Source organism: Pelobates fuscus, chromosome 4 (genome assembly GCF_036172605.1).
Source record: "Pelobates fuscus isolate aPelFus1 chromosome 4, aPelFus1.pri, whole genome shotgun sequence".
Classification (NCBI taxonomy): Eukaryota; Metazoa; Chordata; class Amphibia; order Anura; family Pelobatidae; genus Pelobates; species Pelobates fuscus.
In genome coordinates, this window is record NC_086320.1 from 291,118,037 (window position 1) to 291,134,050 (window position 16,014).

General features: G+C 39.1%; 1 protein-coding gene across 13 annotated transcripts in view; it reads right to left on the minus strand.

Annotated features, from left to right (window-relative positions):
• SLC4A7 (solute carrier family 4 member 7) overlaps positions 1–11,598 on the minus strand; it is a 551,990-nt gene extending 540,392 nt beyond the window's left edge. For all 13 annotated transcript variants that reach the window (XM_063452201.1, XM_063452205.1, XM_063452204.1 and 10 more), the window contains exon 1: positions 11,332–11,598. In XM_063452201.1, coding sequence (XP_063308271.1) covers positions 11,332–11,379 — 48 coding nt within the window. In that variant the 5' untranslated portion in view covers positions 11,380–11,598. The remainder of the gene's footprint in view (positions 1–11,331) is intronic.
• Between the last annotated feature and the right edge of the window lie 4,416 nt (positions 11,599–16,014).

A 16,014-nucleotide genomic window follows, 5' to 3' on the forward strand; every position in this document is an offset into this window, starting at 1 on the left:
GACAAGCTGTGGATTAGCAGAGAGATCATCAATTCAATCAATAAGAGATTGAAGCTACAACATGGAGATAGTATCGGTGATGGATTATAAGGAAATTTACTTTTACTAAGAATTAAAAATTAATTTAATAAAAACAGGGGGTTCTAAAGCTAAATTAAAAAGAAACCCTCCAGCATTAAAAATAAATATATAAAATGTTAACATTTAAATGTCCCTTTAAGTTCACTTCTGTAAATCATGCCAACTGCTACCCAATATCCATATATACTCAGTTATAACCTGCTTAGTTATTTGCATCATCTTTTAGTTTTACAGTAAAGTGTCTAGGGCAGGGCTTTACAAATTTGCTTTGAATTTAGGAGCCAGCTAAAAAAAATTAGGAGCCAGTTTTTTTTTCAACTTACAAAGCTTTATATTCAACGTCAAAATACAGCTTAATGTAGTGGTTCTGGTGTCTATAGCCTGTCCCTGCAGACGTTTCAGAGAAAAGGCAGTGTTTACATTGATTCCTACTTTCCACCGTTTGCAGCACCTACATTCAGCGTCTCCACGCTCTGCATGGAGGTGCTGAACGTTCCCCATAGAGATGCATTGATGTGTATACATCCACCGTACAGTCCGCTGTAGTGGTTATGATACTAGGAGTACCCTGACCCAAGTTCCCTGGTAACAGGGCAAACTGTTTAATAACGGTATGCCTCCTTACCTTTGTCTCGCCAGGCTCCAATACTCCCTGGTGGCTTGGTGACATGCTTTCCGCTTCTACAGAGTGCCAGTCTGCATTCATTGGCTGAGACTATCAGCAGAGCGCTCTCAGCCAATTCATTATGAGCAACGAAAGTTGCACAGAAATTACACTAAACAGACTGGAATTTTAGTTCTGGGCTGGTTGATGACACTCCTATGACCTACTGGAGGCGGAGTTACACATCCAGTAGCAGAGGAGTTAATATCTGCAAGTGCAGTATTTCAAAGCAAAATATTGCACATACAGACTTCAGACAGTATGACCTGTTCAAATCACTGAAGTAGTTATTGTCCTTGGAGAAACACTTTAAAAGCAATGAGCCCTCTGGCCGTGCCAGGACTGAGCTTTCTTGTAATGTCAATTGTGTTTTGATATAACACTTGGAAGAAAACAGAGTTTTATAAGAAAAAAATTAACATAGGTAAGTTATAGGTAATTTCCATTTTTTTTATCCAATGGTGTAATTTTCATATAAGTGACAGTACATGTAAACAGGTTAAAACACCTTTACCATTTAAGGTGAGGTTACTTAGGGATAATGTTAGGGTTGTTTGGCAGGATTAGTCAGTTGCTACTCTTGCTACTCAATGGACATGTGTGTCATACCGAGTGCGAAATTAAGAGTACAGATACTTAAACCAAAGTACTGTTTGACAGAGGTTGATAACTTCAATTCGATCCCATGGATACTACACTGCCGCTATGTTGTTCAAATTAGCAGTGATTGTTGGTATGTTCTGATCAACTAGTCCATTAAAGGGAAACTGTAATTTCTCTCTAGAAATTACCCCACTAAATAAAACCTTGAAAAATACCTATAATTTGAGTTTAAAACACTCTAGTCACCAAAACAACTTTAGTTTAATTAAGCTGTTTTGGTGTATAGATAATGGCCCTGGAGTTTCACTACTCAATTATCTGCCATTTAGGAATTAAATCACTTTGTTTATGCACCTTAGTCACACCTCCCTGCATGTGACTTGCACAGCCTTCCTAAACACTTCCTGTAAAGAGAAATCTAATGTTCAAACCTTTATTGCACAGTATGTTTAATTAGAATGTATTATGGCCTGCACTGTTGATAGCCTGCTAGACCTTGCAGGGGCCTCCTGTGTGTGCATAAAGTTCAATTTACAGAGCAGGAAGTAAAAACTTCTTAAGCAAGTTAGCATCTGATAGAAAATGAAATTATTATTTCTTGCATAATGTGTGAGTCACAGCAAGGGGAAGTATGGCTAGGGCTGCATAAACGGAAACAATCGTTATTTAACTCCTAATGGCAGGGAATTGATCCGTTTTGGCAATTATAGTGTCCCTTTCAACTTTCTCTCATATGATGCTCTGTTTTATTTTAAATATATATTAAAGATTAACAAATTACATCACAATCATGGGCAAGTATTGTGAATGAGCATAAGAAGTTTTTTTTTTCTCCTTTGTCTGTGGACATTAACTATAAGAACAAACAGAAAAGTCTGGGCACTTAATGGTCAATCCAAAGTAGACTTTCAACTAAAATAGCACTTCATCACGTGTAAAACTAATCGGCCACTAGGACAGTATAGCATTAGGAATACGGGTTTGTAGTCATATTCAAACTACTGGACAATGTAATGTTACAAAGTTGTTTCCAGCTCCGGCCCTCGCAATGTCACACAGATGTTGAAGCTGGCTCTGCCAAATGCAACATAAAAAAAGAAAACCTGTTCTCTTGTAGCTTTAAGGTCAGGCACATTTCTGTGTCAGTATGGTGACTTGTGCATGCCTCTCGTCGGGATAGTCCCAATCTCGGGGTCCTGTCTTGTTTTAGTCCCCTGGTGTCCCACATTTTGGTACACCAGGCAACATACAATGCTGTGGGCATTAGGACCATGCACAGAGCGCTTAAGAAATGCTTTATGCTTGGTCGTCTATGCAGGGGGCTGGTCATCAGGAGGGGAGCCTGGTGAGCTTGACATCAAGCGAGGCTGGTCATCAGGAGGTGAGCCTGGCGAGCTTGACATCAAGCGAGGCTCACACACCACTTCAGTGGGTGGATTTGCCTACTTTCCTGTGAACTGGCCCATTTTAGGGGCCCTACTAGTGACGGACATCAGACGCCATGAAGGTATGCATGTGTTCCCAATATCCACAGTTCCTAGTGAAAGAGAATTAAATATATATATATATATGTATATATATATATAATCTGCATAGCAGCAAGATAGATAATTCTACAGTGGTTAACATATATATTTAAAATAATACAAAATGTGCCCTATGCAAGTTAACAGTTTTGAAGAAATTAAGGATATTTTAGATGACAATCTCTGATCTGATAACAGGAGTGATTTTCACTAATGAATAACTGTGCCAAAAAGCTTGTGTTGGTGTTAAAACGCAGTATTAAAATCTGTCAATGGTGTCAAATGTAGAGTTAATTTACAAATGGGCTGGATTGGAATAATCGACCTTGTCAGATGCCATGACAAAATCAATTAGGACATGAAATAGGGTGGTTTCTTGGTTTCTAATTTATTTCCTATAACCTGACTAACTGAAAAGGACTATAAATGTTCTTGTTTAAGAGATGGAATGCCATCGGGAGGCACCTAAAAAAAATCGAAAGAAAGACAGAGCCTGTTGTTTCCCATGCAGTATGGGTCTAAAAGGAACATTTTGGAGCAGTTCCATCACTGCTTAATTCAGCAGGTTTGCTGAGAAAACTGGACTATTTTTGCATCAACTATTTCGGTGGACTAATAGTAGATGACTAAAGATATGATTTAATCATGAGTTATGCAGCCCAGTATTAGTGTGGTTCTCAGGGTTTCTTAAAGAAATAATAAGTAACAGAACGATTGGCTTTTTATGTGTGCGCTTGGACTAAACTGTCCAGGGTGTCCACTTACCCACATTATAAACCAAGGAACTGATGTATGTACCAAAGTAAAGTAGTTTAGGTAAACTGAGATTTTGCATTACTGTGAAGAGGACATGATCCTAAGGTAATTTTAATGACTGCCCTTAGAACAAATTAGCAACTGTATCTTGAAGGTATTGCCATTTTATTTATTCAAACGTGTCAGGAAATATATTGCTTTATAGTAAATCCAAATATATTTTAAACAGATATGATTTAATAAAATAATTAACACAATGAGTCTAGTATGTATTCATAGATTTGGTAAAGGAGTCGCAATCTTACTTGTTGACCTTTATCCAACAGTAGTAATTATATGGGACGAAACAGGACGCGTACATTAGCCATATGGCTAGCAACAAATACAAAACGGGAGCATAAAGTAAACAAAACAAATACAACTTATTTCAAGTGCTAAACAGCTCAACACTGTTGAAATAAATACATTTAATAGCTATAACATTTCATAACGATTTTGCTAAAGGATATATTACAAGAAGTTCTAGTATTTTGGGTGCGTTTTTATTTTGTTAGAGAAAGAAGCGAGAATGTTTTCAAGCGATACTTGTTCTTATGATAAGTGTTCTTTATACTAAGCCATGGCATGGTAACTTCAAAGCAAATATCACTACCTCATTTCCTTTTCGAGCCACAGAAAAACTTAATTACGGCTTACGTCGTCCCCAATTAAAGGGGCAGTGCTTAAAATAAAAACAGAGGGGAAAAAAAACACAAAATGAGGATTAAAAAAAGAAAAGGAGAGAATGTGAAAGAGTGAGAATGGATAAGTAAGAAGGGGGTTTAAGGGAAAAAACTGCATCACATATATGTCAATTGTGGTTCAATATTCCACTATTACTAGTTATAAAATAGTTTGGCTACTAAAATATTGTCATGTTTTCAGTATTTTCTTTATTTGATTAGAAGCAAATGTTTGAATCCCTTAAGGCTCATAGACATAATTTTCTAACAAACAAAAAAACACTACTTGCTTAAAGGAAAACTCCATGCTCCTATGATGATATGATGCCGTACTTTGGGGATTGACAGTGCCTCATCTACCTTATTTATAAAAGTGCCAAATTCAAGATAAGTTGTAGGTGGTACCCTCAGATGTCAGACAACTGCGGGGGCGCTCTTCAACATACTGAGCGCTTGCCTAAAGGAAATGTCAGACTTCTAATAATAACAAAACATTGGATTCAATGTTCTCTATCAGAAGCACTACCAGCGAATCACGAAATTATGGGCCCTGACTACTAATGCTATCCTTTAAGAACTGTCTGGGAGATCACCAGTAGTGATTATGTTGTGGAGCAGAATGGAGATGCAACAAGGAGACAGGCCTTCGCAAGCTGAGTTAGAAGTAATTGTTTTTTTTTTGTTTACATAGGAACAGGGGGCCCAGAAACGCAAACCAGAATGGAACACTCTAGCATAGAGGCATACCCCGCTTTAAGTACAATCGAGAGTACAGATATTCCCGCGCCTCTTCTGTCCGCGAGCGAACAGGAAATGGAAGGTTCTATTCTCCCCGGAGCAGCTCAGTTCAGTGTCTTTTGGGCAAGAACTATTCACACCTTCTGACATGGCACAGGTTAATCATCTCAAATTTATAATGCCTACTCCTAGCTGAATATATATATTTTTTTTTCTGCCCCTACATTGTCCATATTCTGCAATTGGATACCATCCAGTGAAAGGGTTTACCCTGCCATTTTCTATGACTTAGTAGCTTGAAGAGGTGTTGCTAAACAAAGTGTGCAACTAAGCTGCTAACAAATACAAATTGGCACTGTATTGACAGAAAATGGCCCAGTGGGCAGCTTTATTTTACTTTTCCTCCCAGTTTAAGGTTGTCAGATGAGTAAAACATTAAAGATAAATGGTACAATCTGGAATGAAATTTTTCTTTTTACTGTTTGTTTTAACTGAATAAAGCCCACTTGAAATCACTGGAAATAAAATCACTGGAAATCTGCAGTTGCCGTATCAGTTATGCCTGTAAATTACTATTGTAATGCCGTACATGCATTGGGAAGTGAAAAAAGGTATTGCTTCACTTTAAGTACATTTTCGTTTTACATACATGCTCTGGTCCCATTGTGTACTTAAAAGTGGGGTATGCCTGTACTGAGTTTATGAGTCTGAATAAATACATAAATAAATGTATTTATTCAGACCACCAGAGTGTTTCTTTAATATATGTAATAGCAAATAACGTTTTACGAGTTTAGTTTTTAACAATAGGTTCTTGATTATTCGGTTGAAACAGTGTAAGGAGAAAGACTTGTAGAAAGCTCTCAAGTTTCAGTAGAACTGATAATTTGGACTAAAAAGTACTGGAGCTCTCAGGAACTCATAAATATGACATACAAGTAACTAACCAACACCTAACGGACTTCTCCAATGTATTATATATGGTACATGTTGTTCTATTAGAGGGGGTCTCATTTAATTTAATTTGTGGCATAGTGGCATAGAGCATAGAAAGAGCATCAATAACTTGGGTTCTATTTCTGTGATATCTAGTGAAAATCTTGAGTTCATATTACAGAGTTCAATGATTTCATCACAGGACGACATTGAAAAGAAGTGTAAAATGTTTAGTGTTTACTAACTGTAAAGTCACGGCTATGCTTTTACAAATTCTTCCAATCAAAAGGTCACTAAACAAGCAACTAATCCCTTTAAGGTATTTTATGTGTGTGACAATCTCAATGGCGACATCGTAAAATGCCCAACAAAAACCATAATCCTAGTCCACCTAAGATTATCCTTCTTAATGTCTTTGTGACCTCATTTTAGCAAAACAAAGCAGAATATAATGCACCCAAGGCCAAATTTTACTGCTGTATTTTACTGTATTTGCTCTAAATGTATGCTAACGAGCTACATTTTTCTCGGAATAAAGGAACCCAGTTTATGTAAACTAACTTAAAGGTTTAATACAAACTCCTTTTTTTTATTAGATATTCCAGTCAAAACAAGTATTACTGTTGTTGTTTTTGTGCTAGTTTTATTTTTTTCCTACACAATGCACATATTATATGGGCAACAGATTACAAAACTCAAGCAGCCATTAAAAAAAAATCATTTAAATGTAAGCTCTAACATTGTTTTAGATTAGTCACTATATGTGTCACTTATCAATGATTTAGCAAGACGTACAATTCCTTATTGCCTGGGCCTGCATTGCATCATGGGTACTGATTCCTATACTAACTATATGAATCATGGTAGCAGCAAGGACAGCAGGAAGCAAAGATCCACAACAATTGGCATCTTTTATAATACTTTACAGTGTCTGAATAATATTAGTTACGTGTCTGTAATGATGCACCCACAGGACAGATTGACAATGTTTTCTAAATTCAGATTGGGTACCAGACTACTAACAGGGTGCAATGATGGTAAAAGGTTTCCCCGTGTATGTTGAAAGTCATACTGCTCACAGTAACAGGCAAACAAACGAATGACCGCTTTTTTTTTGTAAATAAAACATCTTCAGGTCACCAATGCCAATTAGGAACAGTGTCTCACAGTTACATAGGAGAACATTTGGAATCTTCCCTGCCAGACAGTGAACAATAGCCCTTACAACCTTTAACATAAATAGCTGTGAGCACTTTTATATACAATGAACTATAAGCCTTTTGGAATCTCCAGAACTCTATGGTGTTCTATTTCAGCTCAACCATAAACAAAGAAATCTCACAAAATAATAATACAATGACTGAATACCTGTGCAAGGAAACGTTAAACTACATACCGGTAATTTGAAATCAATGAAGTCTCATACTGAATACTGATACACTCTCTGTGGGTTGATATTAATGGGGGGGATATCCATCTGTGCTCGTCCACTGCTTTTGTTCTTAAAGGAACACTATATCCTTGGGAATACAAATATGTATTCTTAACACTATAGTACCCTAGTTGCCGTTAAAGTGACAGTGCCAGCGCTGCAGGGCTTTCAGCCCTCGCAGCACTGGGGTCCTCCGAGCTTCGTCTCTTTGGCTGAGATCATCGAGATTTCCCATTGGAAAGCATTGGAAGACTAATGTGCATGTGCAGCAAATCAGAAGGTCTCTCTAATAGTTTTACTCTGCTATTTCACAGAAGCGCCTCTAAAGGCTGTTATATTGACAACCACTAGAGTCAGGTTAACCCTGCAAAGAAAACATTGCCAGCAGTTAAAATGGGAATGGGGGATGGGGGAGACATTGCACCCATATCACTTGATTAACATTAAGTGGTCTGGGTACCTATAGTGTTCCTTTAAGCAAATGAGCTTGAAACATGGGTTTTTGCAGTAAATATTTAGCGAGGTATGGCACTGTTGTAATATAATATCCTTAGTGTAATCTGGTTTTAAAGTGAGCATTAGCCGTGAAATCTCTATGAACAGAAACATACTGAATACTGAAGATCAGCATATCTTCATTTAAAGATTAAATATCAAACTAAGCTAAGGGTATATGAGTGATTTTGTTTTTGTTTTATTTATTTTTCCACATATTAGCACAAATGTACTTATACAAAGTTTGCTCACATCAGGTGAAGTGGTAATTAATTGCTGCTTTGCATACTTTGACTTCCGTGGCCAGTAAGACTTAGTTAATGATCAGCACACCTGCTACATAGGGTAGAGCCAGACTGGACCAAGGCAACTACATAGGCTAGAACCGCAATGGGAAATAAAGTGATAAAGAAAAACTTGTGTTAAGGTGCAGACCAGGATACAGGTAGATGGATACCTGGCCAGTAACTATCCACATAGTATCAGGTCTTATTTGAGAACAGGATGAGGACAGACTGAAGACACAATCGGGAACAATTCAGGTCATCAACAGTATCACTCATTAAAGGGGTAGGAGCAGAATGGAGTCATGCTCAACAATGGGCTGAATCACCACCAGTATGTATCAGTACAGACAGTAGACATGTTCAGAAACAGGTGGAGTCGCACATGGAGTAACACTTACACAGCTGACCGCATTAGCTTGCTTTGTAGTATTACAGCATGGTGTTTAATTTCACACACTATTGTTTGGCGTCACTGTGCCTTTAAATCTAATACAGAAATAACAGTGGAAGCTGAACAGAGTGGCTCAGGCGTTCGCAAAACATTGTACACCTAGCACAGGGCATGCTTGAGTTACCGTGGAAACAAAACCTGGTGAAAAAATAGGCACCAGTAAAAAACATTTGACTCCGGTGTCTTTGGTCTCACAGCGAAAGACATAGCCAAATGAGAGCAACATTGCATAAAAAGTAGGCTTCTTAAAAGTTAGGCTACATGGGGGATTATTCTATTACTATGTCTAGGTGTCCTGCAGCCTATAGGGGCACGTTGTGTTTTTCAGGAAGGTTTTCTCTGCATTGTACCAAGGCTAGTCCATTGGGCAGAAGAAAGACATTGTCTACTGTTGCCTACTTTGGATTTGATAATTATTGGTGTCAGAAAAATAGGGCATCCCTCTGGCACCCGACTAATGTTGAGGGGTGATGGAGAACAGGCATCAGTTTGTGGCATTTATTAATCAAGAATATCTATGTAAGATGCAGCTAAATATGTATCCTATCTATTATGTTCTCATGAAGATGCTTGAGGATGTAAGATGGCAAAACAGAGGAAGAAGAGCTTCAGGTAAACATATATCCCATTCCCTAGGGCAGGGATAGGCAACCTTTGGCTCTCCAGATGTTGTGGACTACATCCCCCATAATGCTCTTACACACATAATGCTGGCAAAGCATTATGGGAGGTGTAGTCCAAAACATCTGCAGAGCCGAAGGTTGCCTATGCCTGCCCTAGGGCACTACCATGTGCGTTCCCTTCAGAGTCACTTACAAGAGATGTGAAGACTCTACAAGAAACAGTGTCTGCTTGTCTAGGGTTTAGATGTTATTACACAACTCAATGGACCAGCATTTGAAATTGTAATTATTTAACAGAGTGCTAAGCATCAGTTTACTAACTAATCTGCAATTTTTTTTAGGCATTATCAAAAAGAACCCTACAAGGATGTAACGAAAATATTAAAAATGTAATATCCCTCTTGAAATCAAAAATTATAGATGAAAATAAACACTTAAATTGCAAGACATATGACAACAGACATACAGTCAAAACCCTTTTATATTGATTTATTTATGTCAACACATTTGACATGGATGCCAAAATCCCTTTTCTATCTCTCATTAAATGTTGCTAATTAGTTTGTGCATTTTCCATTTATAACAAATACATAAAAAGTTACCAAATTAATACATCAGCAAAAACTGTTAGCCAAAACAAGAAAAAGGAAGATCTAATATATTTATATGAATGCAGTTAATTTTATATTTAAAAAAAAAAATAAGAAGAAGAAACATCAAAAATGAGACTCTGGAATAGGCAAAACTAAATAAGTTTATCTTACGTAGATAAAGAAATATATACTAAGAAGAAAATTCAACTATACTTCTCTTTCCAAAACATTCATTAGTAAGAGGAAAGAGGATTGCCACAATCACTTCTTACTGAACTTGTAAAATGTAAAATTTAGAGAAGGGAGTTATAGTGTATGTACATGTAGAAAATGCTATTTGATGACCACATGAATGGCTCAGACACTCAATGGCTAGGTATGTGAGAGGATAAAAGAGTAAGGACAGGGAAGTTGATGTGAAATTCTCCTAACTATGAGATTGGAACATTGACACTTTCCTCCCCCCGCTTTCATTCTGTCATACTTGCAGGGGAGGGACACAGACAGGGGATGCAACTTCCGTGTGAGTCATTTCCACCAAAAAGCTGTTCACGTAGGATGAGAAGCCATCAAGTGCACTAGCAGCTAGGAGGAAACCCCCATCACATGTGCTGGACAGACTCCCTCCAGCACTGCAAGCAAGGGATCCTCTTTCAGACACTAGAGTAGGAATTTAAGGGATGCCCCCCTGAGGATCACTGGTCATGGGCTGGGGGGGGCGGCATGGCAGTGAAGACACCTGTAACATCATCATGAAATTTCATAGAATTTCGAGAACAAATGGCTCAGAGAATCAATGGAAGTTTCAGCCCCAGATGTCCGGCTACCATTCCCCAATTCAGCAACGAATTTGGTTAATCCCACCTCAAACTGCAAGATAACTCTGGGTCAAGTTGTCCCCGTCCCCCCCATTCACGTGGCACATATCATGCAACAGAACTATAAACCTTCAGCCACAAATGGTAACAAGGGGTAGTAGCATCACAACTCTGAGCCACAAGCAAGCAATCGTTAGTGCCCACATATATATTAACCCTTTGAGGGTGCTAGAGATGTGCCCAAGATATTGTGCAGTTACCTGGCACTCAAGGGGTTAAATAGTTTTTTTTTTTGGGGGGGGGGGGTGATAACATCCGGGATGATAATAATGAGTGAACTTCTTAGCCATACTTTACCATCCTTCACCTCTGCCAAGTCTTTTAAACATGGTGGGTAAGAGTGGAAGTGGTGATGGTGATGAGTAGCTGGCTAACAGACAATGAGCCATATCTTTTGTCTGCTCATATAGTAGGCATCAGCCTGCACTCCTGGGGTCACTACACAGCCAGGCAGACTCCTATATGACCCATTAGCCCCCACCACCCTCTTTCTACTACTAGTATGTGTGAGGGGTGCCATGCTAACTGCCCCCCACATTTACATACCGTGGTAAGCAGAGGTCTCATTTGCTCCCCTGCACGATCTTCATCCATGGCGGTCCTCTGCTCTGCCCCTGATGCCGGCCGGGTGAGGGTAGACTGGGGCGGTTGGGAGCTGGATGGGGATCAGGTCAGAGCAGCACGTGGGCCCCTCTATAACCAGAGCACCAATAATGCCAGCATGGGATTAGCAATGTCTTCACACAATCCCCGGTGTTCTAGCAGCAGAATCTTTATCGGAAAGGGAGCTTTGTCGTTAATTTCTCCGCCTCTGTTCCTCCCCCTGAGCCGGCCCTCCTCCTCCTCCCCGGTGTCCCCTTCCTTTCTGCTTGGCCTATTTCATGTCTTCTATAGCCAGCTCCTCCCAAACCCTCTGCTGCTCAGTCTCTCCAGCAAGACCGTCCCTTAAGGAGGGGCTAGTGGGGTCTCCTGCCCCTGTCCCCGCGCTTATATGAAACATTTTTATTGCTTTTATTTCACTGGGAGAAGAATCCTGTCATTAGGACTAAACACTAAATGGGGAAAATGAGCGTATGTCCAGCTAGCACCCATATTTCACAGCCTCCCCTCCTATTTTTTTTAATTTAGCATTCTCTTCCAGCGTGCTTTATAAGACGTTTTATTCAATAAACGCACCTAAAAAATGTAGGCTAAAACAGCCAAGTTGCAAAATCAGCTGAATTGGGTAACTTCTGAAATGCAGCTATTTTGGCTAACATTTTGTGGTTCCATTTTTTTTTCTAAGACAGTATTCAGCAATGCCACTACCTCCTGGTGGACAGTACAATTAACTCATTTTTCTAGCTGATAAAAGAGGACATTATCTAAATGTTAAAATGGCTCTGTTCATTGTAGGGACTCTAGAATGTTGCTCACATAAATAATACTAAGAACTATGACAGTTCCAGGTACCCTGCTGTGTCCAATGCTCTAATGATGCTTGGAAAAGAAGTGTACACCACAGTTTAGGGGAAGGGAGCATGGGGTTTGAATGTAGCATTCTTAATGATACATAGTATAGATAAAACACAACCACTTCTTCCTTTAACCCCTTCAGGACTGAGTCAATAGTACACGTTCTGATCAAAACAAAATGTAAATAAAACCTGGAATTTGCTATATGTCTGTTCACCCGTAATTCACCTCTTTCATATTAAGTTCACGCACACTTATAATATATCATTTTGTTCAGGAGAATCAGGGCTTTCATTTCTCACGAACTATTCATATATGAAATAACTTATTATGAATAAAATGTAAAAAAAAAAAAGGTGAGAAATTAAGATTTGAAAAAAAAATTGTAGTTCCGCCTGACATTTTAGCTGTAAATGTCATGATACTGTTCGCTTATTGCAGCAATAAAATGCACATTGTATTCAACAATGTCTCACGAGTAAAACAGTACCTCCCATTAACAGGATTTCAGGTGTTTTGGAAAGTTACAGGGTCAAATATAGCACATTCCATTTTGCATTTTTTTCACATTAAAATTTGCCAGATTAGTAATGTTACCTTTGAGACAGTGTGGTAGCCCAGGAATGAGAATTACCCCCCATGATGGCATACCACTTGCAAAAGTACACAACTCAAGGTATTGCAAGTGGGGTATGTCCAGTCTTTTTTAGTAGTCACTTAGTCAGAAACACTGGCCAAAGTTAGCATTCATATTTATTTTTGTATGAAAAAAGCAAAACAACTAATATTTGTCCAGTGTTTGTGACTAAGTGGCTACTAAAAATGACTGGACATACCCCATTTGCAATACCTTGGGTTGTCTACTTTTGCAAATGGTATGCAATAATGCGTCTAATTCTCATTCCTGGGCTACCATACGGTCTCAAAGGCAACATTCTTCAAACTAAAATAAAATTGGTCTAGATGAATATTCTTGTTCTTGGGTAGAACATTGGCTTAAGGATAGAGTACAACAAGTTGTAATTAATGGTAAATTTTCAGGCTGGACAAAAGTGGTAAGTGGTGTCCCTCAGGGTTCTGTTTTGGGACCACTTCTATTTAACATATTTATAAATGATCTTGAAATGGGCATTGAAAGCCATGTATCAGTGTTTGCAGATGACACAAAACTTTGTAAAGTAATAAAATATGAGCAGAATATTGCCTTGCTGCAGAGGGATTTGGATAGATTGGGGGACTGGGCACTAAAATGGCAGATTAAATTTAACGTAGAGAAATGCAAAGTTATGCACTTCAGGGTTAAGAATGCACAAGCAACTTACACACTAAATGGTAGTGAATTAGGGATTACCACACACGAGAAGGATTTTGGAATTGTTATAGACAACCAATTAGGCAATATGCAATGTCAATCTGCAGTTGCTAAAGCCAGTAAGGTTTTGTCATGCATAAATAGGGGCATAAATTCTCGGGATGAAAATATAATTTTGCCTCTTTATAAATCGCTGGTAAGACCACAACTTGAATATGCTGTGCAATTTTGGGCGCCTGTTCTAAAGAAAGATATCATGGCACTAGAAAAAGTCCAGAGACGAGCTACAAAATTGATAAAAGGAATGGAGCATTTTAGTTATGAAGAAAGGTTAAAAAAATGTAATCTGTTTAGTTTGGAAAAATGGCGCCTGAGAGGGGATATGATAACTTTATACAAATATATTCGGGGCCAGTACAAACCTTTATCTGTAAATCTATTCATAAACAGGGCGATACATAGGACACGAGGTCACACATTTAGGCTGGAAGAAAGGAGATTTCATCAAAGGCAAAGAAAAGGTTTTTATACAGTAAGAGCAATAAGGATATGGAATTCTCTGCCTGAAGAGGTGGTTTTGTCATAGTCACTGCAGATGTGTAAACTGCAATTGGATAAATACTTACAAAAACATAACATACAGGGATATAATTTATAATTAGTGGGGTAATAGCTGCTTGATCCAAGGAGACATCTGACTGCTATTTTGGGGTCAAGAAGGAATTTTTTCCTAGTTTGTCAGCATTGACTGAAACGTCGACATTTTTTGTATTCTGCACAATAAAGCAGCATTGTGAGTATTACCAACAATCAAACTATCTGACCCCTGATCAATCGGGCTTTTGCCAGAATCACTCCACTACAACTGCCCTCTTAAAAGTTTGTAATGACATGCAAACTGGCATGGGACCAGGAAACCTAACTGGAGCTATTTTCCTTGATTTTGCCAAGGCCTTTGACACAGTAGACCACGACATTCTACTGCACAAACTTAAAAACTCAGGTATTGGTGATTGTTCGCTAATCTGGTTTCAATCGTATGTATCGGATCGCTGGCAATATGTGTCCATATCTACACAAATTACACAATTCCCACTTATCCATCAAAACAAATTCAAATGGCACATTGATGCAGTCCACTCTTTCAAATACTTGGGTATGATGTTAGACCCCAATCTATCTTTTGGCCTCCACATAGAAAAACTTGCATCTAAACTTTATCCAAAACTAGGTGCCCTGTACAGAAACAAATCCTGCCTAAGCCCTACAGTAAAGGAAAAAATTGTACAGCAAATGCTGATGCCAATCATTGATTATGGGGATGTAGTATATGCATCTGCACCGCAATCCCACATTAATAAACTCAATACATTGCATAACTCGTTCTGCCGATTTGTGCTACAATGTCATTACAGGACCCACGATTGTGACATGCTAAAAGAACTAAACTGGCTGTTGCTGGAATCCAGAGACACCCTTCATCTTTCCAGCCTTGTGTTTAAGAGCTTTTCTGGGAAACTCCCACCCTACCTGAGCAAAATGCTCTCCCCGGCTTTTCCCACCTCCTATAACCTCCGATCCAGTACCAGCACTTTATTTAGTCTACCTCAATACAAAAAGAAAGCGGCCCGATCCTCCTTCTCCTACAGAGCGCTGCAATTGTGGAACGACCTCCCGCACACTTTAAAATATTCCCCAAGCCTAGATTCCTTTAAGAGATCCCTCTCTACATACCTCAAAACAGAATGCACATGTCATGGGTGATTATATATTTCCTACCTGTTCTATGGTAAATTTTGTATATATTGTGTATTAATATTGTTTTTGTATTTTGTATTTGTATTGTATTTGTATTTTATTGTACGCTAATGTTACAATGCAATATTTTGTTGACCCAGGACATAATTGAAAACGAGAGAAATCTCAATGTATCTTTCCTGGTAAAATATTTTATAAATAAATAATAACTTACTCCCAATCGTCTTGTTAAATTTAAACCACTCGTTCCATGCCCTGACATAAGCTAGCCAGAGGCGTCACAAGGGAGTGCTGGGGGTGCGGACCGCACCAGGGTGCATCACAAGGGGAAGGGGGTGACACCACACAGGGCCGATGCGTCCATAAGGTGGCACAAGCGTTTGACTTAGGGCACACCAGGCCAGGGGGCGCCAGATCAGAGTGACCAGCGGGAGGTGGGCACACAGCATTCCCTCCTGCCAGTCACTCAGTGTAGCGTGGCCAGGCAGCTTGGACAGCGGTACAGGAACTTCTGTTTCCTGTACCCAGCCGGACTGAAAGGAAGTGCTCACTGAGAGAGCACTTCCTGTCAGTCCCACCGCGTACAGGAAACTGAAGCTCCTGTACCGCGGTCTGCGCCGCCCGTCTCACCGGGTCCATGGGTGGAAGAAACACTATGGAGCGGGGGGAGGAAGGAAAGAATACTATGGAATAAAATACTATGG